This window comes from Glycine max, chromosome 17, assembly GCF_000004515.6.
Source record: "Glycine max cultivar Williams 82 chromosome 17, Glycine_max_v4.0, whole genome shotgun sequence".
Classification (NCBI taxonomy): domain Eukaryota; kingdom Viridiplantae; phylum Streptophyta; class Magnoliopsida; order Fabales; family Fabaceae; genus Glycine; species Glycine max.
Window position 1 is genome coordinate 656,737 of NC_038253.2, and position 17,733 is coordinate 674,469.

The 17,733-nt window shown below is 33.6% G+C and overlaps 2 protein-coding genes and 1 pseudogene across 5 annotated transcripts; 2 read left to right on the forward strand and 1 right to left on the reverse strand.

Moving 5' to 3' along the window:
* The first annotated feature begins 2,474 nt into the window (after positions 1 to 2,474).
* LOC100801098 (inositol transporter 4-like) lies at positions 2,475 to 4,250 on the forward strand (annotated as a pseudogene).
* A 1,359-nt stretch (positions 4,251 to 5,609) lies between these two features.
* Positions 5,610 to 8,577, reverse strand: LOC100801642 (U-box domain-containing protein 4). Of its 4 annotated transcripts, none has more exons than XR_003265233.2 (4): positions 7,201 to 8,577; positions 7,047 to 7,109; positions 6,128 to 6,263; positions 5,610 to 5,902 (listed from the first exon to the last, which is right to left on the reverse strand). XR_003265233.2 is itself a non-coding variant. In XM_006600235.4 (3 exons), exons 1-2 carry the CDS (start codon positions 8,413 to 8,415, stop codon positions 7,047 to 7,049), a joined length of 1,278 nt encoding a protein of 425 aa, XP_006600298.1. In that variant the 5' UTR covers positions 8,416 to 8,577; the 3' UTR covers positions 5,610 to 5,902. The 4 variants fall into 4 exon arrangements, 1 of the variants encoding a protein (XP_006600298.1); XR_003265232.2 differs by having other exon boundaries at positions 6,128 to 6,356; XR_003265231.2 differs by having other exon boundaries at positions 5,610 to 5,918; positions 6,128 to 7,109.
* A 4,723-nt stretch (positions 8,578 to 13,300) lies between these two features.
* On the forward strand, positions 13,301 to 15,680 carry LOC100785371 (cytochrome b561 and DOMON domain-containing protein At5g47530). The gene is made up of 3 exons (XM_003549495.5): positions 13,301 to 14,324; positions 14,750 to 15,004; positions 15,089 to 15,680. The coding sequence occupies exons 1-3, from the start codon at positions 13,704 to 13,706 to the stop codon at positions 15,413 to 15,415; spliced, it is 1,203 nt and encodes a 400-aa protein (XP_003549543.1). The 5' UTR covers positions 13,301 to 13,703; the 3' UTR covers positions 15,416 to 15,680.
* The last annotated feature ends 2,053 nt before the right edge of the window (positions 15,681 to 17,733 follow it).

The window sequence follows — 17,733 nt, forward strand, 5'->3', positions numbered from 1 at the left end:
TATCCCTAATCACGACGTCATGATCATCAGCATCTTCGATGAAAATTTGATGCACGTGGTCGGATGCATGTTTGCTTGGGCATTTTGTACGTACGTGCATTGCTCCAATTTTTTTCAGGTCTCAATTGTGTGGAAGCTACAAGGAGCTGCTTCCATTTGACGTGAAGAATTGCATTACATAATTCAAACCAAACATGCTACTGATAAATGTTTTAAACATACTTTTGAGTGCTATATAGAGAAGATAAGACTAGGATTTTATTTAACAATTCAGTACTTTATAAAAGATGTGTATATATAAAGTACAAGAGAATAACAAACCACAAGTTATCTACTAAATTATTTGTAACTTAAATTAAGTTTGAAATTAAATGACAACAAATTAAAAAAATAAACTTAAATTATTATGTCAACAGTTCAATGCACATCCTCATGCAAGATGATGATGGTGAAAACAACGCTAATTTACTCCATCAGAAATTTGTGGTGTTAAGACACACGAACTTTGACGAGGAGGTCAACATGCTGATGATTGGATGGAACATATGAGACTCGGAGTTGACTACTAGATCTCGCACAAAGTGATAGCCAATTGCAAGATGTTTCATAGGCTAGTGAAATAATGGATTTGCACAAATATATGTTGCTTTGATACCATATAGAGAATATAAGATTAGGATTTTATTCAATAATTTAATATGTGTACAAGAGATGTATATATAGAGTACAAGAAAACAACAAATCCTAAGTTATTTACTAAACTATATATAACTTAAATTTAATTTAAATTTAAATGACAACAAATTAAAAGATAAACTTAAATCATCATGTGAATAATTGAATACGCTAAACATATTTTTGAAAGACTTCAACCATAATCTAAACATATTTAGAGTTTATTTCTTTCACCTAGTAAATTTGAATAGTTTAGCACAAAAATGTGTACACCCACCTCAGTGGTAGTGAAAATGGGTTTGCACTTTGTTTTCAATATATATAAGTACGGCTAAACATATTTTGATTGGGGTGGGGACAATTTTGGTAATGCTGATATTTGTTTCCCCCTGCTCCCACACCTATTAAATTATAAAAGTATCCTTTATATATATATATTATAAGAAGGAAACCTTAATTTCAATTCTCACTCTCAATTTGATTCTGAGTTCTGGTCTAGCTTCTTTCTTCCACCACTCACTCACAATACGAAGCCTTCACTTCACTCGTTCCCTCTCACAATCATGCATCGTCACCTGCCACTAGCAAACCGCCACCACACACGGCACACCGCACTGGTACCACTGTCCACGCATCATCGGTTTTTATGCTAATATTGTCATTTTAAAAGGTTAACGGTAACAAGTTCCATGCCATCTATCACTAGGAGTATATTTATTTGTGAGATTAATTTTTTGTTTTTTGCATAACATATTATAAAATTAACATGTTCTCCACGTCTTAAAAGGAATTATAAACTTCACACCAAAAAAATAATTATAAACTAATATTGTCTTCTTTTTTACTGATAAAGTAATTTTGTCTTGTAAACTCCATTTTGTATAAAGATATTACAAACTAATGTATATAAATCATGGATGGATGACATCAATTCAATTTACGCTTTCATTTTAAATTTCAATATGGATAGAATCTGTGTTCAACGTACACACCATATTCATCAATGACAGTTTATTTTTGTCAGGCAAACTCTTGTGATTGTTATTCTGACTTTTTTGTTACTAAAGACGGGAACAATAAATAGAAGCTGCCACCCGGCAGATTCGAATTTAATCTTTTTATCCAAAAAGGGGGATTGAGATTATCTACAATAGAACTGCATCAATCTAGTTCTTGATCTATTTTATGAAAAGAGAATTTTACTGTTTAAAGTTAAATATAAAATTTTAAACGGTGGAATACATAAATGCGTGTAAGGGAAAGAAAAGGCGAAATGCTTCATAATTTTCTGAATCTGCCCTTTAGACATGCAACAACCAAATAACTTTCAGAAAGTTGTTTTATGCTTTCACATGACTGTCACTAAATTGGATAAGGGGTTGAAATTAAGCATGATTTGGTCGTTGGTTTCACAAACGATACCTCTCCCTTTTTAGTTGTGTTCGGACACATTTTTAACATCAAACACAGTTAAGCATTTGTTTAACATTTCGTATTAAATATTTAATTTAAAAATTATTTTTGTTAGCTTAAATACTTAAATAGTCACCTTTACACATCTTATACAGTTGAAAAAACATAAAATATTGATCTTAAAAGATGGATGTATCGTCAGTTTAGATATTTGGTTATAAGTTACTCACATTTTATTTTATTAAAATCTTTATGATTATATATGTGTATGTGATATCTCCATGTCTTAAATTTTAGACATTAGGCATGTGCTTCTGTGTGCGTGGTTCATAGAACGTTACAATATAGTAGTATGTGTGTAATGTGTCCTTACTTATATTTCAATTTTGCGAGTAGCTCTAGTCTGTGTCAATGGTATGCTTCTAACAGGAGGCCAATTTCTGTCCTACCTTATCAATTTGGCATTCACCAGGGTATACATTATGCATAGATAGGAAATGAAAAGGTCTAAAACTTTTGGATAACAATAACATTGTCAGATTCTAAATGCTCAATTTGATGTGTTTTAGGCACCTGGAACCAGGCGATGGATGCTTGGGGTGGCAGGAATTCCCGCTTTACTTGGGTTCATATTAATGTTGTCCCTCCCTGAGTCACCCAGATGGCTCTACATTAAGGTAATAATATTCGAAAGAAGACCAGTGATTGTTCAATAGCATAAATATGAATGATCAAGTAATTAATTAACATGTAAAGTTTTGTATCTCGGGAAGAAAGAGGAGGCAGAGGAGATCCTGTTGAGAATCTATCGGCCTAGCGAAATTGAAGAGGAGATGAGAGCGATGCAAGATTCGGTTGAGACTGAGAAGGAGGAAGAAGAGTTGAATGGGAAGTTGAGCTTAACGCAGAAACTAAAGGGTGCTTTTAAGAATGATGTAGTTCGAAGAGGTTCAAGTTGCTCAGCAGTTTGTGGGCATCAACACTCTCATGTATTACAGCCCAACCATTTTTCAGTTTGCTGGAATTGCCTCCAACTCCACAGCTCTTGCACTGTCTTGAGTATGGTTTTCATTGATAGATATGGAAGGAGAAGACTAATGCTCGTTTCCATGGTTGGGATCATTGTTTGCCTCGTCGTTTCTAGTGCTATATTTTTACCAGGCAGCTCAAAATGCTCCTTGTATTAGTAACCATGACACCTCGCTTTTGGTCGAAACTCTACGTGCTAGGCTTACCCAAATGCCCCTACTCTCTCTTCATGGAACTGCATGCAATGCTTACAGGCAGATTGTGCCAACAGTGATAATCAAGTATATAATAAGTTAACTTCTTCCAACCTCCTCTTATCATTTTCTTAACCCGCTCTCATCATCACTAGTTAACTTAACTTACATAAATATGTCCTCATGCATGTACCAGAAATTATTATATGGTTCACAAGTACCATGATATGACTAATTTCCATATAATATATAATTGAGTTTTTGTTTTTTCTAAAAAAAAAACTATAGAATTGAGAAACTCACTATATATTATATAGAAATCAGTCACGACCATGGACACGTAATGATTTGAGACTATCTAATATAGTAATTTCTCTTACTAAGAATTTGTATAGATTAAGCTGAACATTGTGCAAGGAATTGATTGAACAAAACTGTGTGTTTTGTTATCCAGTTTCCTCCGGGAGCATGCTTGGCTGCAGAAAAGAGTGTAAGAGGTGTGTGCCGTGCAGGTAAACGAGTATGGTTTTCTCAGGGTTGCCCAAGCAAAATTGGAATCCTAGCTGTTGTAGTGTTGTGATTGTATATCATAGCATATGCTCCTGGAATGGGAACAGTGCCTTGGGTTCTGAACTCAGAGATATACCCACTGAGATACAGAGGTCTTGGTGGAGGTATAGCTGCAGTTTCCAACTGGTGTGCTAATCTCATAATGAGTAACTCATTCTTAAGCATGACAGAGTCTTTAGGCGCGGCTGGCACATTCCTCCTCTTTGCTGGCTTCTCCTTGGTTCCAATCGTAGCAATCTATTTATTAGTGCCAGAAACCAAAGGCCTTCAGTTCGAGGAGGTTGAGAAGTTGCTTCAAGATGGCTTAGACCTTTCCCATTTGACAAGAAGAACAACGAAATCAAGAAAAAGGAGGATGACACCAAGTAATTAAGAAGATAAAAAATAGCATTAATGCTATAGGAATTTTTCTTCTTGTTCAACAAAAACATCATCTCTTCTCTTCCTCTCTCTGAAAATAATAAATGAAACTACATTATATTTATTTGAATTTATTTTGTTATGGTACTGTACGTAAATCAGTAAATGGTGATACTAAAGGGTCTAATTTATCTGTTTATGATATTGTGAAATGCCCCTGATAAAGGAAAAGAAAATTATAAGGGAAAAAGAAACAAACGGAAATGACCAAAAAGAGGATGAAGAAAGGGAAAAAAAAAAAAGAATAGAAAAAAAAGTCTATTTGTCTATTTTGTTATAAACTTCACTTTTCCATTTATGCTTTAAAATGACATTCTAAATTGTTCATCCAATAGAAAAAGTCCTTGAAGGTAATCAATGAATAGAGGAAATTAGTAAGTTACCTTTCAAGTTTGTGGTAAGACATTTGCTAACAAAAATTTGGGAGTTTCTCAAATTTAACCCTTAAATTCTTTGAGAGGAAAGAAAGATGAGTATCTAATTCATAATGAAATTAATTTTAAGGGACTTGAGCTTCTAATTGGATTAACTGTTATACTAACCCTTGAAACTCGCAACTTGACTATACTTTTCACTAGGATTCACTTCATATTTGAAAGTTCTTACTTAATGATTTTTTTTCTATCCTTTTCAAATTATTTGTATCTGTGTGCCTCATCTGGAAATCACTCATATAATAATCATGTTTTTAGGGAATTTGCATTTAGGTTGCATTGGTATAATTAATTCATCAACAACAAAATCGTACATCTTTTTAAAAAATAAAGGTTAACAAGCTTGGTTGAATTTCTTGATAGCACTGACTTAAATATTTTCATATTTATCACATCTTCATTGATCATGTATTGTGGTTTGGTAAATTAAGATTATTTTTTATCGTACTGGTTGGTTGGTTGATTGATTGTGCTGCTTGGCTAAAATGTGGAAAATTAAGATTATTTAACAATATCATGATCACGCATTAATTAAATTAGATAAATATTGCCCATTATTTTGTCTTTATGCCATATGAATAATAATATGTTAAAATATATTCCTTATATTTATTGCATAATTGGTTTATCATGCCACTTAAATTGATAAATCTTGGCAAGTACTAGATTATTCTAGCACATGATTGATTATCTATGTTGTTTTCGTATTTAATGAGCATTAGGGAATGCAATAAAATTGTCTTTGCCATTAAAAACATGAGCATTAGGGATTGTAATAATTGATTTTCGAGTTAAATAATAAATTATAACAACACAGCAGAGTTCTTGTGTAACTTTAAATACATTTAATTTACTAAAAATATACTGTGTGGAATAACATAATCACACGTCGTATTTGATTAAATCTAAATATCATACAATAAAAATTTAAACCAAATCTAAACCGTTTACAGTTACCCCTCTTTCTGATCGTGTATATTAAAAAAAAATCAGTTCGAATGTTGAGTAGAAATTTGTTTGATCGTAAAGCCTTAGTATATGGAAGGAAGAGAGAATTCAACCACTAGCTTTTGAAGGTTTCTGTATGTCTCAGCAACTCACACTTCTGCGTGAGAGAAAGCAGTGTCTCTCACCCAACAGCTCTTCACCTTTGGTGCAATCCTCAACCTAATGTGTAGAAAACCTATGGTTAAATGTTACGAGTGAACTAAAGCTGAAAACACCGACAGCTGATTATTCGAAACTTCAAATTATTATCCAAATAAACAGAAGCACGGAAAATACCTGCTGTGCCAGCTAATTGGTGATTATTAATTTATTATAGGGGACAAGATGATTTGAAAAAGGAAGAAAAAATAAATAAAAATGAAGATATGTGAGGAGAATTGGTACCAAAGAGATGTATTCTGTTGTGTGGTGGGGTTGACCTGCATGGTGGCTGTGGGGCACACTGATGCAACTTGTTACCGCACATGAAAGCTTGAGAGCGGCGAGTCGCTTTACAACAAAGAGAAGCAGCTTCACGGGCCCACACCACCATCATATTCAAATGAATCAACACCCTCCAAACCACGTCTTTATCTTCATCCTAATTCGACTACCACCTAACATTTCCCTATATCTGGGATTTTATGCATTAACAAAATGGAAACAGATGAAGGTGATATAATGGCCTATGGCCAATGCAATACATTCGACAGTATCAAAGTAACTAAATTAAAAACTCCAAGTTCACCAAAATAAAAAATTATGACCTAACATATTCAGCGTGGTAGTGCATTTATTACAACCTCTACTTTCATAGTTTCACTACAAGACAGTCAAAAACACAAAAAACTCAGCAAGCCTTTTCAACAAAAACTGGAAGTTTTCAAAACAAAAAAAAAAATGAGCAAAATAAAAGAGACTAATGATCAACAGAAACTAACACCAAGACCAAGCCTTTTCTGCAAAAACTGGACGTTTTCAAAACAAAAAGATTAAGAGAAAAATGAGAGATTAATCAACAAGAAACTAACACCAAGACCAAGCCTTTTCTGCAAAAACTGGAAGTTTCCAAAACAAAAAGATTAAGAGAAAAATGAGAGATTAACCAACAAGAAACTAACACCACAACACAACTCCTGGAAACATAACAAACTGAACAAGGGAAATAGGGAAAGCAAAATCACCGAACCTATCTTTAAATCATCAAGGGTCAGAGTATTGATATGCTGGCTAGCTTCTAATCCAAAAAATCCAAAGTGTACAAAGTTACGAACCAAAAAAGCACTATATGTACAACAACCAATTACATTATATAATTCCCTACCTACGGACTTGAACATGAAGCTTCATGTCTTGATTCTCTCAAATATCCAAGGAGTGTCTCAGCCTGCAAAAGCAACGAGAAACTTCAATAAAAGGTAGTCAAAGATTACAGTGTTTGGAGTTGCACAATCCAACAGCTTGATCAGTTTTATTACCTTGAGCTTAGCTCGAACAGGGGAGCTCTGAGAAAGAGCAACGAGAGGCGGAATCCCTCCCTCCCTGACGAGAAGGGCTCTGTTGGTAACGGTTTCAGCACAGAGTTGATAAAGAGTCAAAACAGCGAACTCCTTCCCCTTCACCGACCCAACCTCAATCGCTTCCACAAGCGCAGCAATCCCACCTTCTTCCACAATGGCCTCCTTCCCCTCCTCAATCCCCGCCAAGCTGTTCAGCACCACCATCGCCTTCTCCGCCATCCCGCTCCCCTGCTCCGCCACCAGCTCCACCAGCGGCCTCACCGCCCCGGCACTCACCGCCCTCTCCTTGTTCTGCCTCACTGAACACAGCTTGTACAGCGTCGTCAGCGCGTCCTTCTTCCCTCTCTGGGACCCACCCAACAGCAGCGCCACCAGCGGTGGTATCGCCCCGCAAGTCCCGATCGATCTCTTGTTCTCTTCCACCAGCGCCAGACTCATGAGCGCGCACGCCGCGTTCTGCTTGGAAGTCTCCGTCCCTCTTTTCAGCACGTATATCAGCGACTTCACCGCACCCGCATTCGTTATAAGCGCCTTGTTCTCTTCCAGAAGAGACAGGTTCAGCAACGCCGTCACCGCGTGTTCCTGCGTCCACGGATCGCTGCACCGGAGCAGCGGAACCAGAGCAGCCACCGCACCGGACTCGCCGATGAGAGCGCGGTTGTCGGCTCGGTTCTTCGCCAACAGCCTCAGCTTGGCCGCCGCCGATCGCTTCACGGCCAACGACGGCGAGAGAAGTCCGTCGACGCAGATCTTGACCGTCGGCTGAAGATCCTCCGGCGAGATACTCTCGATGATCTCAGTGGAGAAGCTCTCCCTCTGGAGAAACCCTAGGCACGGCTCGGGCTCAGGTTGGGGTTGGCCGTGGATGTCAGCAGCAGCAGCAGGAGGTTGGGAGGAGGAGACGGTGGCGAGTCTCTGGAGCTCCCCGGAGATATCGCTGCTACAGGCGGAGAAATCGCTCAGAGCTTGAGAGAGCTCGAGGAGTTGCTCCTCCGTAATTGAAGACTTAACGGATTTGTTGTTTCGCGATGCGAGTTCCATTAGCGAACCGGTTAAGTTGTCGGAGACGCACGTGGCGTGGTCGTGTTGGAATATTTTGGAGCGCACCGTTCGCATGGACTTCCCGATGATGGTTCGATGAGTTTCATTGGAATCTTTCTCCGCGGAAACCATTCTGACGGATAAGCCTCTTTAATACTGCAACTGATATTTGATATATGCTGCCACGCAGAGATAGAGAAAGAGAGTGAAGAAGAAGAAGAAGAAGAAGAAGAAGAGTGCTTTTATATTAAATTGATTATGTTGTGTCTGGGGGCTCTTATAGCTAACAGATTTTACTTGGTTGGTATTTATTATTATATGAAAGCAGTAGGTCGTTTTCTAGACAAACATATTTTACATTAAAAGTCTAAAATAAAAAAAATAAATTTAATCAATCTTCTGATCTTTATAATATGTATACCAATTTTTTGTTTTATTCTTTATACTTAAAAAAATTAAATTTTAATTCTTATACGAATAACTTTTTATATTCTGGTTTTTTTTAGTTTCTGGCAGTATGGAACTGCTATAAAATGAAGAAATAATAATTAAAATATAAAATAAATGTTTATGTAAAGACTAAAAGGTAAAAAATTAGACGTAGAAACTAAAACAAAAATTTAACAAAAGATATAGAAACCAAAAGATTAATAAAAAAAAAAAAGACGATAGAGTACTGCTTTCGCATTACGTAGTTGATCGAGTTACAACGTCGATGATTTGCATGCACAATTAATATATACTACCGGCCATCAAAATAAATATACAATAATATTATAGAGTCAATATTTAGTGGGTAAGAAAGATCTATCACCAGATACAAATTTATTTATAATGTGTAATAGGCATTTCTGTTGACTAAAATACAATAATTTAATTATTATGTTGTGTAACGATATAACAGTCTATATGAGTTGTACAAAGCACCGATATATAATTATATATAGGTCTTAAAAGATTGGGCATGTTCGTACTTGCATGTACCTTGTCTCTTCTCACTTTTTTTTTTAAAAAAAAAAGATTTATATCTATACTCTTTTTGTTTTGGGTGAATAGATTTATATCTGTACGTTACAGATTAAAGAAATGAATATCAAATTAGATGTCAGTATGAACACAAAAGAATAACAGTTGACGAAAATGAAATTATAATTAAATCAAGTGTGGAGCAAATTGGGTGTGCAAGAGCAAGACTAACAACATCTGGTCAAGTATGAGGTATATTTGTTGTTAATTGGGATTTGCACCAATCGAACAATATTGCATTTGACACTATACATAAGCTCATTCCAGTTTCATCGTTAAACCATGTTCAGACTCTTAGATTATTGAATATTTAATTTCATCTTATCATGGGTTGAATTCCAACCTTTGATCGAGTATTTAACATTTGGGTAAATCTCAACTCTCAAGTCTAATGCCAATAATTAAGTAAGCAAATCACATTTAAGGAAAATCTCCAGGTCGGGGTGTTATGGACCGTCTTGAGCTCTTAAGCCATGGGGTCAGGGTAACATCATGGATGAGCAAGTTGCTGAGAAGCAGAGGAAGAAGTACAGAAAGAGGAAGTCATCAAGCTGGACTGAGTTATATAAATACATGGTTTGGAAAGAAAAATAAAATTATCTGTATGAAATATATTTTTTAAATATTTGTTTTCATAGTTTCAAATAATCTGTCCAATTGTTATCGATATTTGAAGTATAATTGATACGTGAATCAACTCACATATCTCCCAGAATAAGATATTTAAAGTAAATCTGACACAAAAAGTTTCCGTCCTATAATATTGATATAAACTATAAAAAATAATGCTTATTGATTAATCATGTATATATTCTACTTATTAGAAAACAAAAATGGAAGTCATCAATTGAGTTTCTCTATTAACATTTTTAAGAGAGAGAAAAATGAATCTTTCTATAAATTAAAATGAGCTCTCAATTAGTTAGTCACTAATTAATTTATAAAAGTTTTTTAATATAACTTTTTTAAAAGATAAAATAATATCTATAAATTAAATTATTAAGAAATTTATCTTTTTTTTTCATAAAAGTAGTTCTAAAAAAGCCTATCCAAATATCTTTGTTGGTGTTTTTACTGACAAAGGAATGCGAAGTTTTGGTTGCTTTGGATCAATTGAAGTAATAAGCCGGGAAGCTTGGTTTGGAAAGATCATGTGTTTATCGGACCTCTTGTTTGAAAACATCTCATGCCTAATCCAATTCACATTGCAGGCTTAGCGTGAAGGAGTCCAAACCACAATGGTGTTTCGTTTTTTGTCATGCTTATCGCTTGTTTTTGTATTGGTTTTATTTTTAGGATACCTGTTTTGTATTTTTTGTCTAAGACCCATTTCAGCATTTTATGTAACCAATATACGCCTACATATAGGCCCAATAATGTTTTAACAATAAAGATTGCTAATGAACTGTATAGGAAACGTAATTTTTTTTCTTTCCACTTCCCAATACAAGTTCTGATAAAAGTTTAATGCATTTTTTTTTAAATTGTGGATTGAAACCTCTAGGAAATAAGGATACTGATTAAAAGTAAAGCTTATAAATGAAAAAGAGGGGAGGGAAATTTTTTATATTTAAATTAAAAATATATAATATTTACAAAAATGAACAAATATGTAAATTACGTATAATTTTATATACATGATCATCGTGATAATTAATATAGCCTAACTCAACAATTTTTTTTTTACAGTAACATTTGTATTGATTAAATTTGCTTCTAATAAAAAGAATTATTGAAAATATTATTTTACTAAATTTAACATATGATGTCACTTGATGCTGTATCTCTATATATTGGCACGTTATAAATATATAATACGATTAAAAGATGGCCCTTCTCATTGACTCATCTTTACTAAACCATAAATTTTCATTTTTTTTTATTTTAAAATATATAAGTATTTTTTTTCTTCATTTTTTATTGCATTTATATTACTTCAACACCTCTCTTTATGAAGGCATTGCATTTTTTAATGCATGCATTTTTTTTATATTGAAGACCACACCGTGTTTATACACTTCATACAATTTTTTTTTCAATTGAGTTACGAGAATCTTTTTATTATTACTTGTTTAAAATCCTCATAGTAAGTATATTTAAAAATAATACTAAGGAGCTATTTTTAGTTATTTTAAGACATGTTGACAGATTTTTGTTAGCTGTCATTTTATTTTCTTTACTAACTAACATTTTTGTTTTTTTCTTCTGAAGTAACGTGTTGTTGTATATAAATATAAATCTATTTCGTGTTGTTAGGATAGGAATGAGGTGCAATGAACTATCTTTTATTATTAATATAACATTTATTTTATACGGTTGTTCATCAAATAATTAAAATATATTTAAAGATGTGTCACAATCATGGTACACCACAAATGATTTTTTTTATTTATTAAATGACTTCTTTATAATTCTTTTTTATGAATGGGAAAGAAACTTAGTAATCCTTTGGATAATAAGTGTCTAACAGTATTTTTAATAAAAAAAATTGAGTTGGACTCTTAATCTTAAGAATTCCTGATCACTATATTTATCATTATTTTTATTTAAAAATTCTGCCTACTACGGTTGAATTCTATGAAAAAATCTCCTAATAACTTTTTTTTTTTTTCAAAAAATGGTTTTTTTAATATTTCTCCCTAACTAATTTTAAAGGAAAGCAACAGAAAAATGAAAGAGGAGAAGAAGAAAAGAACCACAAGTCAGATCAACAGAAGGGATTCAAAAATACAAGAATAGATCAAAGAAGTCATGGGTTGATCCACAGGCGCGTGTTTGGGACCAAGGAGAGAAAAGAAGAAAAGAGGTCGTGAGGAGAGAAAGAAGAGAAAGGGGGGAAGTTGTGTCATTTTTCATTAGCGTCTCTTAGAGTGTGCTTCCCTTTTAAATGGTGTGGAGTGTGATTTGCACACAGCATTCTGGAACCCTTCATGCTTCCATCTAACAAGACCATTTTTATGCTTAGCCAAAGACGACCTAAAAATTAAGAGGAATTCTTCATAATTTAAGTTCACGTGTGAAATATGTATTTAAGCAACTAGTAAGAAAATATAACAAGAAATAACAACGTAAAGAGAACAAGAAACGACAGCGTAAAGACAAGTCGCAGAGGGTGTACCTGGGTCCCACAGCGAAAAGATCAACCGTTTGACTCAGGGTGGGTCCTCTTCCACACGCCAACGTGTTTCCAGTTTTGACCCTCTCTTAAATAAATCAAGTATATGAAAAATAAAAAATAAAAAAAGAGTGGTTTAAGATTAATGAAACATATTTTTTAAAACTAATTATTAAATCAAATTAAAATTAATAAATATATTTGAAAAGCATAAAAAAATTAAAAATTAAATTTTCAATATATAGAATTAGGATGAAATATGTTATTGAATGAAAGTAACAATAATTCTTCAAAATACTATTGTTATCTTCCTCATTCAAGAATAATTCCTAAAAAACTCTTATTCAAGGAAAGATTTTAAATTAATTTACAATATAATACTAGATCTTGAGGAAAACATTATCAAGCTTTCTCCCTGTCATTTTTAGTTTACACATTCTTGTTAATTTTTCACTAATTATCTTATTTTACATTAAAAAATTAAATATATGCCTATGTTATAAATTTAAATTATCACTCTTGAATAAGAGAGTCTTTAGAGATTATTCTTGAATGGAAGCGTTAATAAAATTGTTACTTATTATTAATATACATGATGCATGTTTAACCAAATTTTCATGTCAACATGAAACAAAAGCAACTAAGAGTTGTTTGTGTGATTCGTTATTTGTTTATAAAAATATTTTCCAAAAGTTTAATTAAGAGTTGACAATAACAACAAAATTTTAATTAAATTCAATGAATAGAAATAAAAGGCAATTAATTCGTATTTATCTGGAGGTTCAGATTATGGAGCCACCTCATGCACCTACTCTGAAACGTCAGGGTAAACCGACTAAAACACTCTGGTCTTCTACAAAATCAAGCATGTAAGTTTGATGTATAAGTTGCACCAATATTCTCTTTGCCAAATCAATTATTATTAGTTAGAGGCAATGGTTGGTTTAAAAAAATGGTAGATAAAAGCTGTCAGCCAGGGGAAGTAGGAATATAGATTATTCTTCCTGGAAAAAATCAAAACACCTTAACAAGGAAGCTTCCGAACTGTGGGCGGGGATAGTTAATTCTTATGATTGGTGTGGAAGATTTCATAAAAGGCATTATTCCGAACGGTGGGCGGGGAAGTGTTTAATTAGTCAATAACTTAACAACTCAACCAGCAAGAGCCACCAACTCTTATACTGTTATAAATAAAGTAACCCTCTCATTCCCTCCACTACCTGCTCCATTGTTTACATCACGAGAAACAACGCCACGCTGAAATCCCTTTTTTGTGTCCATGGGCAGCAGCATGCTGAGGCTAGTGTTGGGCTTGTCTGTTTTGAGTTGTGTGCTTGTGACATCCTCAGCTCAAACGTGCAGAAACCAAACATTCTCAAACAGGGTGTTTGCCACATGTCGTGATCTTCCACAGTTGACGGCTTACCTGCACTGGACATACGACCAGGCTAGTGGGAGGTTGGAGATAGCATTCAAACACGCTGGAATCACCTCGACCAACAGGTGGGTTGCATGGGCCATCAATCCCAGAAACACCCTCGACCCAGCCATGATTGGGGCCCAGGCCCTGGTGGCTATCCCTCAGTCAAATGGAAGCCCAAGGGCCTATGCCTCGTCCATAACCAGCACCAGCACAACTTTGGAAGAGGGAGCTATCAGTTATCCCCTGTCCGGGTTGAGTGCTACGTTTGAGAACAACGAGGTCACCATTTTCGCCACTCTCACACTTCCAAACGGGACCACCTCCTTTGTCCACGTCTGGCAAGATGGCCCTCTCTCTGGAACTACCCCACGAGAGCATAGCCACGAGACTTCCCACCAAAACTCCAAGGAAATCTTGGATCTTCTCTCTGGTTCCTCCACTCAGCCAACCGGAAATTCACGCCAAAGAAGAAGAAACGTAAGCACCAATTAATCTTTTCTTATGCCCGTCTTCAAAGTTAAAATATAACACACTATGTCTCTCTTTGCTTCATGCTTTTCATCATAACATACATGACACCTTTAATGTTCATCTATAAAAAAATACCTGTTTTCAAATACAAATTTCTATTTTTAAAATTCATTTGACTAGTGGGTATATTTGAAAATGTCTGTCTAGTGAGTTCATTCTGTTTTTTAAAATTTTCTTTTTGAGCATTTGAACACAACACTAAAAGAAAACAGAAGAGGATGATAAAACATCTTTCAGTTGTATTGTTTTGGAAACAATTTTCAAAAATTATAATTGATTGTTAGGAAGTAGTTTTTATTTATATAGGAAAAAAAAAGTTGATGGAATGAAACAGGCTCCTATAGATTGACAGTGGAGAATATTAATTTCAGACCCATGGAGTGCTAAATGCTGTGAGCTGGGGCATATTGATGCCAACGGGTGCCATAATCGCAAGGTACTTGAAGGTGTTCAAGTCTGCAGACCCTACTTGGTTTTATCTCCACATCACCTGCCAAGCCTCTGCCTACATAGTTGGTGTTTCTGGATTAGGCACCGGTCTCAAACTCGGCAGTGACTCAGAGGGTGTTGACTATGACACCCACAGAGCACTTGGTATTGTCCTCGTCTGCCTTGGAACTCTTCAGGTACCATGTGTTCATCTTTTACTTAATTATATATGAAACCATTTACTCCATGCTTAAGTTATGCCATTTTTCTGTTTTCTTTAGGTGTTTGCGCTGTTCTTGAGGCCCAACAAGGACCATAAGTACAGAGTGTACTGGAATGTGTACCACCACTTGGTCGGATATGCTACCATAATCATCAGTGTCGTCAACATTTTCGAAGGGTTCGAAACCATAGAAAAATACGTAGGGGATCGCTACAATAGCTGGAAGCATGCGTACATTGGTATTATTGGAGCATTGGCTGGCATTGCTGTCTTTTTGGAAGCTTTCACATGGATCATAGTCTTCAAGAGGAGGAAGTCAGAGAACAAGATTCCACACGGAGCAAATGGTGCTAATGGGTATGGTTCTAGGCCACAACAGGTGTAGGATACGATGTGTAGCCAGATAAATATTGGTTTCTTTTGTAATTTTATGCCTTTTTACTCCTAGACGTGTGTATTTTATTGTATAATGTTGAGGGTATTTAAGGTTACTCCAGCTGCTTAGAGTCTCTTTTTTGAGGTAATTCTTTCATAGGGTTTTAGGTTCTGCTTTTATCCATACTGTTACTACAGGGTATAGCATTGTATTGGTTTCTGTTTGAAGAATTTTTGTATTAATTATTTTTTACTTATGTCTTACTTTTTCTACATATCTTCAGTTTCAAATAGAATCTTTTACGTTCTACTGGAGCAACCTTTCTCTTTCTTTAAACAAGGAAATTTGACCATGAATTTGGTATAAAAATACTTCTGAAAACTACCTAATATTTATTGCAGTACTTTAACATTATTTTCCCGAGAAACAATGTGATCTGGGACACATGCATAACGGGTCAGGATTCTCATTTTGAGGGATCCTATAATTTATAAAAAATCTAAAAAAAAATTATTAACGTGAACTTTTTAATAGGTGAGAATTTTATGTATTATTTTTTTTATGATTAAATTTATAAATTCATAAAAAAAAATCGATAAATTATTTATAAGATACGTTTGAGTTCTTTAGGGTCTCTTTCTTAGATTTTGTTTCAGACTCCAAAAATATGAGACCACACTACTACCAAGAAACTTAGACTCGATTTTGAAAAACTAGGTCAGGGATCAAAGCGTAAGAACTCAGGCTATAATTTGATTGTTTCAACTCACTTTGATAAAGCATCAGAAATAAGAGAACAACATAATAAGAAATGGCCGAAGCGAAAAATATAAAGATGTAACTGATTGAAACAACTCTTCTGACTCAATTTTAATAAAAGTTACTTAACGTTAATTATAGTCGTAAAGAAAAGTTCAAACGTTAAAGCATACAGCTCAGATTCCTTGAACATGGTACATTTAGGGGCACAATCATTGACCCATCCTCAATTAGAATAGAATTGGTCAGACTAAAGCAAAGCATCGAGTTCTTTTATCCAATTTCCCCTCACCATCCACCATGAAAACTGGATTTTTATAATACTTTCTTATCTCAACACAATTCTCTTCAAACTTGTCTTTCCTCTGTACCAAACCAATAATTTTGTATTATATAATCATCGGTGTTCATATATTATGAAATGGTAAACCAAACACGGTCCACCGGGAAGCAGACACGCACGCCAACACACTTAGTAGATGATTTACCGCTTGTAATTTTCTCATATTTCTGTCAATTATTTTATTTGTAAGATCATACCAACTGCCTAAAAAATACTACCAACTACAAATGACTCAGCCATCTAATAATGAAATTCAAAATTGAGTTACGGATGAGAAGAAACAGAGCATAGTCAAGTTGGGGCAGCATCTCATAAAAAGGATTCATGACAGATAATAAATTAAAATATAATTTTTTTAAAGTAGTTATTTGACAAATAATTTTTAACTAGTAATAGGAAAACGACCTATTTTTTAGATATAAAAAATATTTAAATCATATATTATTGATATTTTGTAATCTATAATTAATATATATATATATATATATATATATATAACATGTTATATATTTTTTCACTCTTCCATTTAATATTATCTAGACCCAAAATATATATATCTCACAATTTAATCTTGTTGGATTCTTCACTCTTTTAGTTTTGTCTAGATATTAAATGTACACATCTTAACTCTTTAATTTTATCTTTAATATTATTTTATTAATCTAGTTTACTTGGTTAAATATGATAAATTGTAAGTTATTGTAAATTTTAAATATTATTTTTTTATTCCTACCATTAAAAAAATATCTTATTGATTTAATGTATTTTTATTTTGAATGAGAAATCATCTAAATAAATATGATAAAGTTTCTTAAGTCTATATAAAAGTAAATTACATATATGTTCATCAAGTTATTTTAATTAACTTTTAATTTTTTTTACAAGTTTATAAATTTATTTGATCAAATAAAAGTGTTTGTGAAATTTTTTTCTTATTAACTTATAAGATTTGTTTTTAATATAACTTAAATTTACCATTACTATTTTTATTTTTAATAAAATAATAAAAAATATCATTTTATCTTAAATTAAATATTTATTTTGATAAAACTACTCCTTATCATTTAACTATAAAATTATTTTTTAGATTGACTTAAATATGTTTTTCATATCTAAAAAATAAATCATGTTCATATTACTACCTAAAAATTTATTTTTTATCAAATAACTACCTAAAAAAATTGTTTCAATTTATTATCTACTCCTCTACCATTAAGTGATAATG